Here is a 19,498-nt window from a genome sequence, read left to right as displayed (position 1 = left end):
TTATACGGGCCTACTAAATGATCATTATTATTTTTTAAATATATTTTATTGATTTTTACAGAGAGGAAGGGAGAGGGATAGAGAGTTAGAAACATCAATGAGAGAGAAACATCGATCAGCTGCCTCCTGCACACCCCCTACTGGGATGTGCCCGAAACCAAGGTACATGCCCTTGACCTGAATCGAACCTGGGACCCTTCAGTCAGCAGGCGGATGCTCTATCCACTGAGCCAAATCGGTTAGGGCGATGATCATTATTTTTCCCAGAGAGTGTCAACTGGTTATCAACACCTATGATGATCTTAAAATTCTATTTTCAACAGATATGGGCAACCTAAAAGGGAAAACCACCTACTTTAGGTGCTTCTGAAAGCAAATATGGGATATGAAGATGAATTTCTCTCTTCCCCCTCAAACTATGCTACCTTAGTATTTCAGTTACCTACTGCTAGTATAATAAACTAACCCAAAACTTAATGTTTTAAAACAACTATTAATATTTCTTCTCATAATTTTGTGGATTGACTGGCCTCCACAGGATGCTTATTCAACTCCATGTGACATGAGCTGGAGCTGTATTTGTCTGGGAGCTTAATTGGACTAGAATGTCCAAGATGGTTTAGTTACATATCTTGAACCTTAGCAAGGACAGCTAGAAGGCGGGGCTTAGTTGAGACACTGGAACACCTGAGTCTCTCTACATACAGCCTGAGGACTTTTCCTCTTCCATGTGGCCTCTCTCCTTGGTTGCTTCATGTAGCCCTTTTAACTGGGTGCTGGGCACTCTTTCTGGTTCATGCCACTGATGCTCCAAGACTTGAGGGGTCAGAGTTCCTACCTGGTGAAATGAGAAAGCATTCTTCCATGCTCGGTTAGAGGGGTTTTTACCTTAGGTAGAATCTGAATAATAATCACTCTGCTGAGAGTAGAATTTTGATATTCAAGGTTTTTGGACTAGACCAAGCTGGTATAAGTTCTCTCCCGAGGCTCCTTCATCCTCATGCAGATAGACCCATCATCTATCATTCATGCCAAGTTCTCATAATTTAGGGCCACATTGGGATTTTCACTATTCATACAAACACTCACACATGTACATTCATGCATCAGTATACATATACACATATGTGCCTATAACGTTATTTCATTTCCATACATAGATTATGTTTCTTTAATAGGAACAAATTATTATTAATATATTATTAATATACTAGTGAAAGAATGACGAAGTAATAATACACAAATATATTCAGCATTCCACTTCTCTTCCCCCCACCCCCAAAATACCTGGACTGAATTTCAGAAATAACTTGGGAGTTAAGAGACAAAAATGTCTTGAAGAACTATCTGCCATCTGTATGAAGTACATTGAGAATGACAGAAATGGGTAAGGAGAAAAGAGTGGACATTTAAGAATGCTTGCTATGTTTTAAGTATAAACCTCCCCACTTCTGGGGCATTTTCTTGAGATACTGAGTAAATATTTGAAATTCTTTAAGTTACATATAAAATTTAAATACTGATTACATTTCTCCCAAGTTTTTATGTTTACATTTTTCAGAGACTGGGTCATGGGGTATGTGTGTTAGGGGAGGGGCAGGTATGGTGAGCTTACATATATCTGAGTTACACTACTGATACTATTAAAGCACTATCTATATTTTTGAAGGGGGAATACATTTGTAAGGGCCCAAACTATCCTATTTTTTTCCTCTCTGGAATATTGGCACTTGTTGGTAAGATCTAGCCAGGAATAAGAGAAACTTCTAGAGTTTGTGAAACAATAAAAGCTAACTTGCTAACTTGCCCACAAAAGGATATAAATTATTACCTTGATTCTTTTGTATAAAACCATTGAGCCAGCTGAATAGAGTGTGTGACGGACCTCTGCATTCCAGTGGTAGGATGAAAGGGCATGCTAGGATAGGGGTAAACTTGGATCTAGGTATGGGCAGTCTTGGTGAGAATCATGGGGCATACTCAGAGCCGTCTCTCATCCATGAATTCTGATCACTGTTTCCCAGTACTGTGGAGATTAACTGAAACTTCAGTGCAGAGAGAGGAGAGAAAAGCCCTAAGAGTGTTCCCACTTCTTTGACATCATGGAGACTGTGTGGCCCATGTGCCAATTATGCTCTCTGCAGCAGATCTCAGTGGCATACCGTTTTGGCCCCGAAGGAGCTAATATATACTAGTCAAAGGTGATGGGAAAAGGCTCAGCCCTAATTAACTTCCATTCTAATTCAGAATATGAGAAATATCCTGATTTCCAATTCCTCTTACTAAGGAACTCACTTTAGAAAAACATAAATAATAATACTGATCTATGTAAACTATACAATCAAAAAAGGTTGATTTCTACCACTGCTTGTGTGCCTAGACATCTTTTAAGTCCTTCCATTTTTTTCTTCATCTTACAATTTTCTAACTGCGTAACTCTCTTAACTTTTGACATTAATGAGCGTTTCATGTAAGTTTTAAAGCTCCCACACACGGGAGCGATTTAAAGACCATTTCTGCTTCTCCTTGTTATTGGAACACGTGACAATAATGTGCTCATCCATCTAGGAGCAGAGCACAAGGGAGTCTACCTTTTCTGTTTCATGTGTTCTTTCTTTGTCTGCGTGGGGATCTGAACCGCAGCTGTTAGCCGCTTTCCGAAGCTGAGTGTCTTTAGAACTTTGGAATTGTACTCTGTTCCTCTCTTGATAGGAATGGTATAAAATGTGTCCTAAAATATTTGAGGAAGATAAGGAAGAAGAGAATCGGCTATATATTTTGGTAAAGTTGCTGCTTTCCTGGATTTAGTTGGCTGTTTTGCTACCTTATATATGTCAAGGGTGATGTCTTAAAACACACATGTTTCTCTGCCCTATGCCTAGGAAGGTGATTTTTTTTGTTTTCCCTCATCTGAAAACATCAGAGCTTGGTGAAGATGGCCTCAAAAGTTCTGAGCCTGTGATTATAACAAGTTATGGAAATGCCGCAGCTTATCTCTCATTATACACAGTGCATACCCTTTGATGGAATTCCTTTTGCTACTTTTTCCTTATACATTGTTCTCCTAGGGTCAACTTCTCTACATGTTTTTTATTTTATTTCATTTTTTTTTTATTTTTAAAAGAATCTTTTTCTTGTCCAGGTAGGTCAATCTACTTTAAAGATAAAGTAGATTTTTTTTTTTTTAGGCATGACTCCTCCTCTACCCCCATAAAGGTTATTTTGCTGGGGTAATGGAGTTTCTTTTCATTGACATTCTGGGACATATCTTTAAATTCAGCTACATCTGGTCACCTTCCCTGAAACCATATTATAGCTGTTTCTCTAAATCAGATCTGAACTAAGCAGGAACATCTGTACCAAGAATTATGAGGCCCAGCTGAACATTTTGGACCAGCATGTTCCATCTCACTTCTTTCTGCTCTAACCTTTTAGCAATTATCTTTACAATCCTTAGAAATGGTAATTAAAGTTGGGAGGAGAACAAACAGAATGCTGAAATGTTTTCAAGCTCCAAACACCAGGTATATAAATGTCAGTGGCTTAAATATGGTTATAAGCATGTTTTTATGAACAACCCCCACCCATCTTCTTGAGGATCAAATTTAGACCTTCCTTCGGGGAGTCTAACACTGCTAATCAGCTTACATAGTTGGCAGCCATTAGGTGGAGGCACCTGAAGCCACTTCAAAAATTATTTTATTATCCCAATCAAGCCTGCTGAAGCAGTAGGTAAGGCTAGGTGTACTGGCATTGCAGCGTCTCTGTCAAGAAAGGTTTAGTCACTCACCAGTACAATAACCAAAAATACTTTCATCAGTAAGCAGATAGTCTTCTAAGTGGGCCCGTTCAACATTGGAAGCAGTTTATTCAGAGAATCTACTTCCTAGATCTCTCTAAATTTGTGAATGTGTGCAGACAGATCTGCTGATTGTCATGTGTGATAAGCTGATTGAACCTCTTCTGACTGGTGACTGTGAGTTTGGAGACATTTATAAATATTATTCTCATAAAGCTCTGAAATACTTCTTTCTCCATTTTGAAGAAATTTCTTTGATAAGATTATATGCTCATAATTTTTTCCTGTCATTTACAACTGAAATGCTGCTCACTTGTTTCCCCATCTCTCTACATTAGACTATTCCAAGCAGGAATGGGGTTACTGAGAGTAAACTGGCATTTTGTTTTTGTTTTTTCATAGCATTTGGGTTCATTAAAAGAGTTCTACCAGGAACAGGCTATTATATGATTAATTCCCTTCTAAAAACTAGAGACCCCTTTTTATTGCCAAGTATAATTTACTAACTTTAGGCAAGTCATTGTTGCCACCAAATGTCAGGACATTTAATAAAGTAAAAAATATCTGTATGTATTATTTTTATTTAGACTCTATCTTTAATTGATTTAGGTAATTTTTTTAAATTTCATTTGGGTCTATTCTCAGTTTTGGCTTAGCATATCATTATTTTAAGGGCTAATGATAGCATATTGATCCTTTGGCTTGCATTTCTTCAAACCAGAAGTTACTGTGCTTTCACTTGGAAACTGATTTTTCTCTTTCTTCCCTTGGTTTCTGAGTCACTTTGATTTTTAGGATCAGAAGATATTGAATGTCAGGGCTATATAGCTCTTTGAATCCATGTAAGTTATCATCATTTTATCTTTTAAAAAAATTTTTATTTTATTGTTTAAAGTATTACAAATAGTAGCACATATGTCTCCTTTTTTCCCCATTGACCATTTCCTCTTATTAGTAGCAATTCTCAGAACTGGAGCTAGAGATTTTATTTATTTATTTATTTATTTATTTATTTATTTATTTATTTTCTCCAAGAAAACTTTATATTCAGCTATTTACTCAATAAACATTTGAGTGTGCCCTTGAACTCATAACCCTGCCATCAATCATTTCACTTTCACTGGTATTTAAATATAGGTTTATAGTCAGACTAGAGTTCCGGTGCATGGATTTGTGCACTGGTGGGGTCCCTCAGCCTGGCCTGCGCCCTCTCGCAGTCCAGGACTCCTTGGGGGATGTAGTAGTGTGCGAAGCCGCAGGTGGCTGGAGAGGAGCCTGAGCTGGGGCCAGGAGCCGCTCCCATTCATCCCGGCCCCTTGGCGCCTGCTGCTGCAGAGGCGGGAGAGGCTTGTGCTGCTGTACACTCACCAGCCTTGAGCCCAGCTTCTGGCTGAGCGGCGCTCCTGCTGTGGGAGTGCACTGACCACCAGGGGGCAGCTCCTGCATTGAGTGTCTGCCCCTGGTGGTCAGTGCTCATCATAGCTACCAGTTGACTGATCGTTTGGTCGTTCAGTCATTTGGTCACCTAGGCTTTTATATATATACTAGAGGCCTAGTGCACAAAATTCGTGCATGGAGGGGGGTTGTCCCTCAGCCCAGCCTGTACCCTCTCCAGTCTGGGACCCCTCGGGGGATATTCGACTGCCCCGTTTAAACAGGCAGTCAGACATCCCTCTCACAATCCAGGACTGCTGGCTCCCAACTGCTTGCCTGCCTGCCTTCCTGATTGCCCCTAACCGCTTCTGCCTGCCTTCCTTTTTTTTTTTTTTTTAAATTTCTTTATTGATTAAGGTGTCATATATTTGTCCTCATTCCCCCATTCCCATCCCACACCCCTCCCCACGGATGCCCCAACCCCCTGTTGAACTTAACCATTGGATAGGCTCATATGCATGCACACAAGTCCTTTGGTTGATCTCTCCCCCCTCCCCCCACTCTCCCCTATCCTCCCTCTGAGGCCCGATAGTCCGATCGATGCCTCCTTGTTTCTGGTTCTGTTCTTGTTCATCAGTCTATGGTGTTCATCATTTCCCCTAGATGAGCGAGATCATGTGTCACTAGAGATATACTTATAAGAACTGAATGTGAGACGAGCAATAATAGTTATGCTGACAGGCAAATGAATCAGTCTGTAGTGAGTTTCTTTCTGGACCAACAGTTCTTTTGAGACCCAATTTCAATGTCCACCAGTTCCTTATGTGTACATGTCAGCACTGACCCCTCAGCTCTGGATGGTGAACAAATGGTGGTAACGGAGGTCTGACTCCCTCTGGTTTGGTCTCGGCCGGACCCAGGGGCACAGCTTCACCCGGACTCAGGGGCGCGTGGCCTCACCCGGGCCCGGGACCCAGCCTCACCCGGATCCAGGGGCACACGGCCACACCTGGACCCAGGATCCGGCTTCACCCGTACCCAGGGGTGCAAGGCCTCACCCGGACCCAGGGGCACATGGCCTCTCCCAGACCCAGGGGCGCGTGGCCTCACCCGGACCTAGGTGCGCGCGGCCTCACCCGGACCAGGTACCCAGCCTCACCCGGATCCAGGGGCACACGGCCTCTCCCGGACCCAGGGGCGCGTGGCCTCACCCGGGCCCGGGACCCAGCCTCACCCGGATCCAGGGGCACACGGCCTCACCCGGACCCGGGATCCGGCTTCACCTGGACCCAGAGGCGCGTGGCCTCACCCGGACCCAGGGGCGTGTGGCCTCACCCGGATCCAGGGGCACACGGCCTCAACCGGACCCAGGGGCGCGTGGCCTCACCCGGGCCCAGGGCCCAGCCTCACCCGGATCCAGGGGCACACAGCCTCACCCAGACCCGGGATCCAGCTTCACCCGGACCCAGGGGCGCGTGGCCTCCCCCGGACCCAGGGGTGCGTTTTGCCTGCCTTCCTGATTGCCCCCTACCCACTCTGCTGCCAGCCTGTTTGCCCCCAACTTCCCTCCTCTGCCGGCCTGGTCACCCCTAACTGCCCTCTCCTGCTGGCCATCTTGTGGTGACCATCTTGTGTCCACATGGGGGCAGACATATTGTGTGTTGGAGTGATGATCAATCTGCATATTACTCCTTTATTAGATAGGATAGAGGCCTGGTGCAGGGGTGGGGGCCAGCTGGTTTGCCCTAAAGTGTGTCCCTGATCAGGGTGGGGTTCCCTTGGGGCGTGGGGCAGCCTGAGCGAGGGGCCTGTGGTGGTTTGCAGGCCGGCCATGCCCCCTGGCAACTCAAGCGGAGGCCCTGGTATCTGGAATTTATTTTCCTTCTACAATTGAAACTTTGTAGCCTGGAGCGGAGCCAAGCCTGGGGCTCCCTCCGCGGCCGGCAGCCATTTGTGTTGGGGTTATAATTGAAACTTTGTTGCCTTACGCGGGTGGGCCCGGCCAGGGTGTGCGGAAAGCTTTGCTTCCCCTGTTGCCGGGGGCAACCCTGGCCTGCTCTCTCAAGCTCCATTCTGCCGCCATTTCTGTTTGAGTTTGTTTACCTTCTATAATTGAAACTTTGTAGCTTGAGTGGAGGCTTAGGCCTGGCAAGGGCAGGCGGAAAGCTTGGCTTCCCCTGTTACCGAGGAAACCTTGCTCTCTGTGGCTGTAGCCATCTTGGTTTGGGTTAATTTGCATACTCACTCTGATTGGCTTGTGGTGTGTCGGAGGTATGGTCAATTTGCATATTTGTCTATTATTAGATAGGATATATATATATATATATATATATATATATGTAGATAGCACAGTGGCCAGTTATTTAGGTTGTTCAAATCATTTCTCTAATCTTATGAGCATTTGCAGTTTTAGTATCTTAGTTCTTAGTAAACTATGAACCAAAATATGGGTATAAATATACCTTTCAAAATCCTAAAAAAAAAAAAAAAAGAATGATGTGATTTTCAGAAATACACTTTGTAAGTAATATCAAAACCAAAATCCTACCCAGGGCACATAAGCTTGGCTACATTTCAGTTTTCACAGAAAAACTAAAGGAAGAATGAAGAACAGTGAACTGATCATTTGAAGGAATATTTGTTATGTTTAAGTTTCTATTATTTCTACACCCCTTTCACCCGGCCTAGCAGTCAATGGTCACCTCACCCAGAGTTATAAGAACATTGTAGCTGCTTGAAAGATCCAGCCATAATCCACTCCCATCATCAGCATTACAATTTCTATAAAAATCACAACTCTTCTTTAATGATGGCAGAGACTCCAAAATGTGAACCCGTTGCTTCGTATTTTAACTTTCCAAATTCTAGTCACAGAGCAAATTTATAAGAAGTGGGAAATTCTGAAGGAGTATTTTTCTCCTTTTTTGCACCAAACAAGTTCATTGTGAGCAGGTGCATCCAAATCCTAATCAGTAATCTCTGAAGCCACTGAAAGTTAGATCAAGGAGGGAGCCAGTGTGAAGTAGAAGACATAGGATTATAGACATAGTTTGAGGTTGTGACTCTCCTGAAGGCCAAATGCAAAGACTTTTCTTTTTATTCAGTGGCTTTTGTGTGTGTGTTTTTTTTTTTGTGTTTGTGTGTTTGTTTTAGTTTTAAAGTACCTTTTCCTGCTAATGGGATAGAGAATAGAGAGTTATTTGAAAGATTCCCTTGTTTCCTCTACTTACATAAGACTCTCTCCAAAATCTCTATATGGCTGATTGCTCTGCTCCATTAGAGAGAACATATACTACAGCAATAACTTGCTTCCATGCCTTCCTGGAGCTCATGAGATTTATTCTGAGAGCGGGTATTTCTTTATTTCTGGGTTCTCTAAGGAGCATTTTGGTGTGCCTACCATCAGAAAGAGCATCACTGGTTGAAGCAAGAAATCAGACTATAATTGGAGAAGCAATCTTCATCACAGGGTACAAATTCTAGCACGTTGGTCTGTGATTCTTGGAGAGCAGGCCTTCTTGAGTCTAAAAATCCTATAGGAGCAGATAAGTATCTCAGTAATGATTACTTGATTCTTGCCCTGTTCCTGTGGATGAATATTCAGGTTTGAATTCAGCAGAGATTTGAGTTTTTAAGAGACATTGTCTCTGGTCCCTAATAGCCACTGGCCATGTACAAAATTCTACTAGTTCTCATATTTCTCTTTTCCTAGCTGCAAAACTAAACCACCAGACCAAAAGACACAATGATGGAGTGCCGGTTTTGATGCATCTTTATGATATACTAAGTACCATATAACTGCAAGGGAAGTTTTGACGTATCAAATGTAAAGTAACCATGTTTTTCACACCAAAAGTCAGAAAACTGGGGAAAAAGAAGTTTTTGAATCTGAGTTTTCCTGGAAAATTTCAAGTTTTAGTTAAAGTTTAGTTGGATTCAGAGGCTGGGACTTGATAGCCCGATGAGCTGTGGTCTCTGTCTTCAAGGAACTATTTGTCTGTAATAAATTCGATATAATGCTGTCATAAATGTATTTTCATAGAAAAACAATAAAAGGAAGACTAAAACTGATGAAAATCAGTATAAGTCTGGGTTCTCCTTGTAAATATGTTCTGTTGGCATAAATGGGCCCTAAGAGATGGCTCCATATTATGTGTTAAACATCAGTGCTCCCCAGGGTTCTTAGCTCCCATATCTTCTCATTTTTCTTCCTTTTCCTTAGCAAACTTATTCATGCCAAGTATCATCTACTTCCCGTGTGATGTCAACACTTACATATCACCTCCACATTAGTCTCTTTCCTATGCATGAAACTCATCTTTCTCTGCCCACGGCACCTCAGACTCCACTTCTCTGGAAACAAACTCCTCATCTAACCCATATACTTGACCTTCCTCCTATATTTTCTACTTTGTTGAATGTACTACTGTTCACTTTGCTCTTCTCCTCAAATCAAGGCAGACAATATAGACATAGCCTGAGACTTGTCCCCTGCATTCAGTTGGCCACCAAATCTTCTGATCCTTTTCTTCCCTGTCAGCCCCTAGGGTCTTCATAAGTTCTCATCTGAATAATTGCAGTGATCTGAAAATCAGTCACCTCATCTCCAATCTTACTGCCTCAGAAACATCAGAGTATTCTTCCAAAGTCACAAGTCTAAGCAAGACTGGTTTAAGTCTTTCAGTGACCAGGATTCATAATATAGCTCCTCCCACTATGCAAATTCAGTTCCCATCACTTGTTCTCATGCATGCCACACTATTGCTTCTTCTTTTTTTTTTTTTAAGGCTGTTACTTCTTGATCACTCAACGGTATTAGGTAAATGAATAATAGGTCATGGGATGGCTTTCCTGTGTGCAGTTATTCAGGGAGCCACGCTAATGGAGCCTCTTCCACCTTTAACAATCGATTCCAGGATTTCCCTGAGGCTTTCTTTATTCCAAACAGACCTGGGGGCAAAAGAGGATGGAGGAAGGGATATGGGAGATTTTTATGGACCAGGCCTTGTAGTAGCACAAGTTACTTCAACCAGCTAACACTCAGTCTTGAACACCTTAACTGGCAAGGATGCTTAGAAATGTACTCTAGGTGTACACCAAAGATGATGAAGAAAATAATGGCTTCTGGTGAACATGTAGAAATATGTCCTATACTGAAGCTCCTGGCAATTGATAGGACTTGAGTAAATGTGTATACATAGGAGTAAATAAAAGAATGAATGAGTAAAAGTACTACTTTGGATTTAAATAGTTTTTAAAAACAGCTTGAGATAGAAGTATAAGATTTATATATTTATGTATCTTGATATTGCACCTTCATTATAACAGTGTTTCTAAAACACAGAAAATATAGGTACTATTCCTGGTTGATAAATATAGATATTCAAAATTAATGCAATGTTGACCAAAGCAATTTGGGTATTTTAAATTGCCTAATTAGTAATAGTGTTCATGGATAAAAATTAAATTAGAAACAGATATGTACAGATATCTATAGGGGTAAAATGGTTATAATTACATTCATTTAACTTTCACATTCTTATCTGTTCTCAGGATTAAATTGAATTTTAGTTTAATTAAAACCTTCTGCCTTGATACCACACAAAAATATTTGATAAATTGCGCATCTTGGTGAGAATTGTAAGATTTATGTCAACATTCTTGGGAAAAACAAAAGGCAGAAAAGTATTTTTTTAAAGCAAATACACAGTATGATTGAGAATTAAAGTATATATTCCTTATATTTGACATCTTACTGTCTCTTCTGGAAGAGATTTGAGTCATTTTTGTCTATGTCTCTAATTAACTCAACAAAAGAAGTTTCCCCTGTCACAAAAGTTTTCACAAAGAAAATGCATCTAAGTTTATTAGTCTGTTTTTCAGACTGTGACTTTTAAGAATTCCAGCACTGGATGACTAAAGGTAACCACCATTTTGACTAATAAAGTTAGACTTCAAAATAGCCTAGGATTTTTGGAGAAATGATTCATAAAATGTGAGATTCAGTAGCAATCACCACACATTAGTTCTTTTGAAAACAATAAATTAAAACACAGGGATTCCAGGTCACTTGAAACTCAGTTCTTGGTCATTTTCAGAGTTCCACAAGTGCAACTCCTCCTTATTTAGGACTGGAAGAGCTGTGAGTGGTATGACTACCAAGGCCCTGAATGTAGAATGTACTCAGTGGGAAGGGAAACCCTGAAAGTGTCTGAGCAGGGAAGTAACATGGTCTAGACAGGTTGTGAGGTGTATTTAACTACAGACTCCAGGGATGATTGACTTTGATGAGAAAGAAGTAAGAGAAAGTTAATTTTAAATGTAACAGGAATAAGTTAGGTTAGCTAGAGGGATACATTTCCAAGAATTAGTTCTTGCAAATTCTACCTCTGGTTGTTTAGTCCTGGTCAATTCTTAGGAAACCTAACGCAGGAGAAGAAACAAGCTAACCTCTGTTACCCTGCCTCTTGGTGATTATATCAGTTTTCTGTTGCTGCCATGATTACCACAGATTTAATGGCTTAAAACAATACAAGAGTATTATCTCACTATTTCTGTAGGTCAAATCTCTATCAAGGCCTGACTAGATTCTCTTCTCAGAGTCTCATTGGGCTAAAAGCCAATTAATGGCCAAAGATACAGTTCTCATCTAGGGCTCAGGTCTTCTTCCCCACTCATTGGCAGAACTCATTTTCTTCTCACATTTCTGCATGCCCTACTCCATCTTCAAGCCAAGGACATAGCAATTCAAGTCTTTCTCATTATACGAATCTCTCTGACTTCCTCTTCTGCCCTCATCTCGTTGAAATTTCTGCTTTTAAGGCCACATGTGATTATATTGGGCTCACCTGGATAACATAGGAAACTAACCCTATCTTGAAGTCAACAACTCAGTAAATGTAATAATATCTGCAAAGGGAGAAAAGGGGCCCAAGGTTCTATCTACTACAACGATGCCGAGCATACTGTATACCTATCGGCAGAGGCCACTTACATATGAATTAAAGAAAATTATCATTGTTTCCAAAAGACTTAGGGCTTAATATGATTTTCATTATTATGGATTATTGCAGACTTTCAAGACAGTATAAATTAATGTGATAAATACCCACATAGTCATTACTGATATTATCAATACCATATAAAGTTATAAAATTAAAAATGTGTAGAAGTTGAAAGTTAAAACAATATAAAGATAATGTGAGGGTAATAAATACCCATTTGTAATGTCTATTACAAATATAAATATCGAAGTACTTCAAGTATGTCAAAAGTGTAGATTTTTCCTTGAGCAGAATGTGCTTTTGTTAATGTGACTGTTTATTGAATGCTTACTATATGCGAGTCACTTCACTAAGTGCATAATATATGCATAATATCAAATGGATAATATATGCATAATATCAAATGGGACAAAATTATGCATATATTATCTCATATTTTCTCAGCAATCCAATAATACTGATATCAGTCCTGGGTGAATTGATTACTCTTTGAATTTATAGGAGTTATTTAATAGTTTGTCCTACACCAGAGGAGGTCTGAGTGGTCCAGTAGTAAAGTGATATAATTAAAAGAAAAGGGTTTTAGAGTCAGACCTGTATTTGAGTCCTGATTTCAACACTTACTAACTTGGCAGATTCCCGAAACCCTTTGTGTCTCCAGTTCCTAATTTGTAAAGTGTGGCTAATAACAGACACCTCCTGGGGCTGGTGCAAGATAGTAAGTGTAAAGAACCTGGTATGTGATAAGCTCTAGATTAAAGTTCTCCAATACCTCCCTCCAGAGAAGCTCAAGTGCATCTTGGTTCTAAAGCACTTGATTAACTCAGGAAGTCAATCCTGGGCTCAGGCCAGCTCCTATACCAGACATTCTGTCCTAGATATTTAATAGGACATCAGGATCCACCTGATGCTCAGATCGATGGGACTCAGATCTGTGGGACTAGGAATAGATCCCTGTGGGTCCAAGACCCCGATGTGACACAAACATACAGATGGGTTGCCCAGTGGAATGAGTCTAGGAGCCTGACCACACTGGAGCTGGCCACAAAGATAAGCTATAATCACCGAATTTTGACATGTGCACCAGTCAATTAAGAGGCACCAACTTAGTGGGGGACTTTCTGGCATTCAATCAAGGCTTAGCCACATGTCATATTTTAGTGGCTCTCACATTAATATGTATTTGCGTGCCTTGTTTTTGATGGCTCTAATCAGACTTGAAATGAATCCAAGAAGTTTCTACAACTCAGAGACATTAATTCCTCTGTGCCCCCTCCCTCCAGGCTCTGCCTGAAGCCTTAACTCAGCTCTCTTATCTCTGTAGGTGTGCGGAGACCAACAGGACGGGCTCGTTTTCCTGAGGGAATTTCCACTGGTTCGAAGAGTGGAATATTACGAAGATTTCCTGTCTGACCTCCTGAATAGTCACAAAACTGAAGACCCGGTACAGTGTCTCTCCTATTTATTCTTAGAAACACAGAAGCTCAATTGCTAATTCTCACTTGCCATGATCGTTGGTTTTAGCAGGTCTGAAGAGGATTGGATGGTATTTTCTCATATCTGTGAGAAGGAGAGGGAAGCAAAGTGGTAGGGCAGTCGACAGACTGTACGGGGCAACTTTCTGACGTTCTGTGTGTCTGGCAAGCTTCAAACCTCTTCCTCAAGCGTTCAAGTTGGTTTGGGGGGCAGCATGTGGAGGATTCACATGAAAATAACTGATGTTTTGCCAGCCAGTCCAAACATGAAATGGTAATAATTTAAATGAGTGAAGAAAAAAGGAGGTTTATATTTAAAGCCCAAATTGTTTTATGGGTCAATGGAAATTCCACCATCTTCCAATCCTAGCTTCTTTGTGGATATTTTTACTTCAAAGTGTTAGTCATATTTATTTTATGAACGTTTGTTTCTCTGGTGGTGGTTTTGAGGGGGAAAAGTCTAGAAAAATGAGCTCTCAAGTGAAAACAAGTAGTATCATTGACAGGAGAGGTCAAGTTGCAGGTTCCTTTTGCTTGCAAATCAAACTGTGGTTGGTAATTGTACTTTAGGTGAGAATTGGATTGGTGACTGCAGAAAGTTCTAAATGTGGCTCTTCATGGTGATGACCTTGTGCTCAGAAGGACTCACATTGTAATTAGAGGATGCTGTATGCACAAGATAATGGATTTCTTGTCCAATCATAAAATGGTAGGATCACAGAAAAGAATGCCTTAGAAAAGCTTCAAAGCGAACATATGCGTCTTTATTTCTGCCTCCTCTACTCTGCCTCCTGATAATCCCCCTGAACGAGTGTTTGTTTGCATATTTGTCTCATAAACTTCTCTTGTAGACATTGAGTAAATTAGCTTTTCAAGCCACTCACAGGCCACTCTTATTGCTTTTGTCATTCCCATCCTCTCTATGATGAACATTCAAATCCTTCTCAGAGCTTGTGCCCCAGTACTAGCAGGAACAGGGGCAAAGGTTCCAAGGGAACTAGAATTAATTTTCATATGGTGTGTGTGTGTGTGTGTGTGTGTGTGTGTGTGTGTGTGTGTGTGTGTTTCTCAGTAAAATCTGACTATGCAGAGCCTACCTTTTAAACTTTGTTGTTTGCTCAAGCTTTTATTTTGTGCGTGTGTGATCTACTCTGGCACACACACATTGCCACCTAAATTTTATTCCTCCTTTCCATGAACAATATTTTGTAGGTGTATTTTTAATTTTGTCCCATTTGATATTATGCAAAATCTGAAATATGTTAGCTGATTTTGGATTTGGTTTATTCAAAGTCCTGGAAAGTGCTGCTATGTGGATACTGCATTCACACTTCATTAGCAAGTCTAATTATTACATAATTTATACTGTAAAGGAAATTGAATAGTATGAACTCATTATGAACATAATGGAATTGTTATAGTAGTGTCACTAAAAACAATTTTTGTCACTTGGCAAGCATTGAAAGTGTCATGAACATTATCATTACATGGCATTACATTGATTTACATCATAATGAAAAGGGTGCATGCTGCTGAATTTCCTGAAACCTATTGAGCTCATGAGTCAGGGAGTAGGTTGAAGCATTAAACCTGAAAGAGGAATTGCCTACCAACACTGTCAGAACCTGGGTTATATGAGAAAATATGAGGGGGAAAGGAAAAGATCAAAGCTTCCTCCTAAATACCAGAAGCTAATTCAGTCTCATAATACATTTGTGAAATTCTAACAATTTCTGTGTAAAGTGTGTCTTTCTCTCTCTGAGCACTTCATTTGGGCCAGAGGACATAAAACCTTAAAGTGTAACTTTATGTTCTAAATAGACATGAAAAGATGAAATCACCATCATCTCTGTATTTGTCTAAGGTAAAGAATTTAAACATGAGTTGTTACTTGCATTAATAGCCAGAAAAGTGGAAATTCCTTTTGTGCCCCTTATTTGTGAGTTTCTGCTCTACTGGGAGGAGGCTCTTGAGCAGAATGGGAGAATCCTCCAGAGAGCTTCCTGGTATAGGTCACAAACACAACTTGCCAAGCGCAGGTGGGTGAGAGGAAAAATAGTTGAGCAACATAATCTGTTTGTATAATTCTGTCTGCTTTCAAGTAAATCCTCTCTAGTATCCTAAACATTTATGCACTTACTTCACCGCTCCTACTGGACTTAGTAGCATGCTCCTTGAGGTGAGGATTCATGTTGATTCTAGTCCTGTCCTTGAAAATAATAAATGCTCAGTTATGTTAAGTGTTTGTTGATGGAAAAAACCCCACTGTGACTATTCTCTACTGCTCTGTTGTTAGTATTTTATGTTGAAAACACTGACTATGCATGAAAAGGTCCTTATAAATGTGAAAATCCTTATAAGTGCAAATTATTGTTAAAATAGTATGAATATCTTGTTTTTAATGAGGTGAGGAAAGAACATTGGATATTATCTTCATTATATCCTTTTAAGTCAGTGTGTAGGTTTATAGTAAAGAATGTAAATTTGTAATTGTGGAACTAACAAATTTATCCCCAATACATATAACATTTTGAACAGAAGTAACATTAACCGCAGAATACATCTTGCCACATTTCTGAGTAAAACTATTGTTATATTTTTTTAATTTTTCTTATTTATAACCTTTGTTCTTTCAAATAACTTTTGTAAAACAGAACAGCCTAACTTATTTGTGAAACTCTTTCACCTAAACCTTTAATTTGGGAGTGGGGGCTGATTTTTGACCTTTAAATAACATTTCCTCAACTCCCTCTCAATTAGGGCCTTCTGGCACAATTAACTTTTACATTGCATTCGAGAAACTTTCTAGTTAGCTTCCTCTCTGAGGGCTAATTCCATTCATTCACCACACTGTGAACAGCAATCCAAGTGAGCCATTTGTCTAGGATCCACAGCAGGCAACTAAACTTGGAATCATTGCCTGAAACTCTTCATGTATATGATTTGCATTGTTTACAGAAATAGGATGTTTGTAAAAGGCTGCTATTCATTCTTGGAATAGTCCGGGAACAGATCACAGTTGTTTTTGGTTGTCAGCCAGATACAAAATCAGGATAATAATTAACATGAAATTCATTACAGAATGGGGAGTTTCTTGAGTATGTAATTAGTGCAAACCTCATTTGTCAATAGCTTTGTGGTTCACAAACCGGTTATTTAAGCCACCATTGTACCTTGGTAGAAAAGAGAAGTTATTTAAATATTTATTCCAATTGAGGGTAGAATGGTTCTTTCAATGCCTGGTGTCCTTCGTGGAAGAGAGGTGAGCTTTCAGGCAGGCTCCTCAGAAATGCTTGTCTTTAAAGATTGCCTGTGAAAAGATAGAGTTTGTTCTCTAGTCAAGTCAGTAATTTTCTGAAGCTCAACTAAAACAAAACGTGCAATTTATTAGGAATGATTCTGCTTTCGATCCATTTTTTTCTCTCTCAGTTTGGCAGGGGTTGAGGAAGGTTGGTGGCAAGTATTATTTCCATGAACTGAAAAATTAGTTCACCCAACACACATACACTTATGTGAAATGGAATATAACTATTTCCATATGTGTTCAAGGTGTTCACTAACTTCCTCTTCAACCCTGCCAATGGAAAGGAAACATTAGAATTTAATTGATAAGATCTGAAGATAATAATTTAATTAGCTTAATTATACTTCTATGTTGGCTACTACTGTGGAGTAGTGGACATAAATACAAGTAGCGATGTGTCAAGAACATTTATATTACTAAAGAATGGCCTTTTTGCTCTCTCATTAGCATCTTCTCATCTGAATTAATTCAGCACACTCTTGACAGAATTACACAAAAGTGTGATCTGTTCTTCCTAAGTGTTTGTGGCATAAAGAGAAGAGGGAATTAACACTTAATTGCAGAAGCACACTTGCTCAAAGCTGCTTATAGCTTCATAAAGCCTCATTGATTAGTGACCACTGTATTTTTATTAATTGACTAGAGGTCTGGTACATGGATTTGTGCACCAGTGGGGTCCCTTGGCCTGGCCTGCGCCCTCTCACAATTCAGGACCCCTCGGGGGATGTCAGAGAGCCAGTTTCGGCCTGATCCCCTCAGGCCAGGCCAAGGGACCCCACCTGCTGCAGGGACCCCACTCACACTGCAGACACCAGGGAGGGACTGTGGGAGGTTGGCTCCAGGGCATGTTCGGCCCCATCTCGTCCAGTCCTGCTGGCCACCTTCTAATTAATTTCCTTTCAATGTGCACAAATCTGTGCACTGGGTCACTAGTTATATATAAAAATGGGTGGGGAAAATAGGTTCCAACTTAGTAACAATGATTACTTAATGGACTGGTGGAGAAGAAGGGAAATTGGATTGGGGAGATGGACATAGTACACTTTAACCATATCTATAATATATATGATTAAATGTTAATATGTGCTTACATAGCTACTCGGTTACAGGAAAATTTATTATTTACTGAACTTTTTATGATTGAAATGTTCTTAAATACATGCAAAATAAATGCTATTTTTATTAGCAATGGTTGAATTGGCATAAAGTGACAAAGTCAATGCCCAAGTTTTAATATATACACTATATGCATTTTTGCCTCACAGTATAATTAAGGAGTAGTCAAACGTATGACAACAGAACACATGATCATGGGGCCTCCTATCAGTTCATGAACTGCGACTCCAGTAAATAATGTCAGGATGATGAATCTCAGTCTTTAAGGAGAGGGACTACTTTTTTACACTTGACCTTTGGAATTTACGGAGAAAACCATTATCCTTTAAGGGGGGAAACATTTTTTTTCTTTATCAAGTTCTAATTTCCTTACAGCTTATACAGTTCCTATCTGTTGTTTATGAGATGTCCACTATTTGCTAGAATTCTGTCATTTATTCCAAATAACAAATAGATATCAAGATTAATTATTTAAAAGGCACTGGAAGTAATAAAATGTGAAACATTAAAAATTCCAGCACTCATGCAAACATCTTTAAGGTCAAACAACCTCTCAAAACATATAATTCTGTTTAAAAAAATTTAACATCAGTTAGAAATATTTGAAAAACACATGAATTTAAGGACTCTTTCTGAGCATATTTCAGGTTTCACACTGTTAGGTCCTGCCCAAAAAGAACGTTGTCAGTAATGGTGAAATTTCAATACCAAATAAATTCTTCCTAGGCATGAACTCCGACTTTGTTCCTTTAAGTTACCATTTACATTCCTGAGATAGTCTCCACTTATAGTGATCCTAAAGTAAACTAGCATACTTAGGAATGAATGTCAAATATCTTTAGCAAAAGTTATAAATGTGAGGAGCGGACTATTTGCTGCTTAACTTTCAAACTTTCCTAATAAGCATAAACTAACTCTACAGACTGATTTAAGATTCATGCACGTTTCTCTCTGCATGTTATCCTTGGATAAAAAGTCCAAAAGGTAAAAAGAAAAAAAAAAAATTACACCTCAGAAAATCACTTGGGGTACCAGAGAATAACGTATTGCTTCCTTGTACTAAATATCCTTAATATAAAGAACTAATTCATCTCCTGGAAAGACAAATAACTTTCAGAGGAACTCCTTAGTTGTTTGTAAGGCAGAGCTGAACAGATCAGCCTCCGTGAGGAGTTTAAATGCCTATGTTTAATAGGCATCTATGGCTTAGGTGTGTATGGAGGTGCTGACCATCAGTAGTAGAAAGCAGCTAGAGAGAAATGGTTGCCCACAGCCCTAGCCGAAAACCAAGGTCATTTGGCACTGAACTCCTGTAACCTGAATTTAAGAAAATGTAAGAGAATACTGTGGGTTGTAGGCATGGGCAAAGTATGCCTTTGAGGCAGCACATCCTCTTAGAGTGTGTTTTTTAAAAAAAATCTTCTAA

The 19,498-nt window shown here is 39.9% G+C and overlaps 1 protein-coding gene across 1 annotated transcript in view; it reads left to right on the top strand.

Annotated features, from left to right (window-relative positions):
* Positions 1–19,498, top strand: part of ADAMTSL1 (ADAMTS like 1) — an 882,329-nt gene that overhangs the window by 224,452 nt on the left and 638,379 nt on the right. The window contains exon 2 of the mRNA XM_028150731.2: positions 13,502–13,621. Coding sequence (XP_028006532.2) covers positions 13,502–13,621 — 120 coding nt within the window. The remainder of the gene's footprint in view (positions 1–13,501; positions 13,622–19,498) is intronic.

Source organism: Eptesicus fuscus, chromosome 15 (assembly GCF_027574615.1).
Source record: "Eptesicus fuscus isolate TK198812 chromosome 15, DD_ASM_mEF_20220401, whole genome shotgun sequence".
NCBI lineage: Eukaryota > Metazoa > Chordata > Mammalia > Chiroptera > Vespertilionidae > Eptesicus > Eptesicus fuscus.
This window is presented reverse-complemented; position numbering and strand designations above follow the sequence as displayed.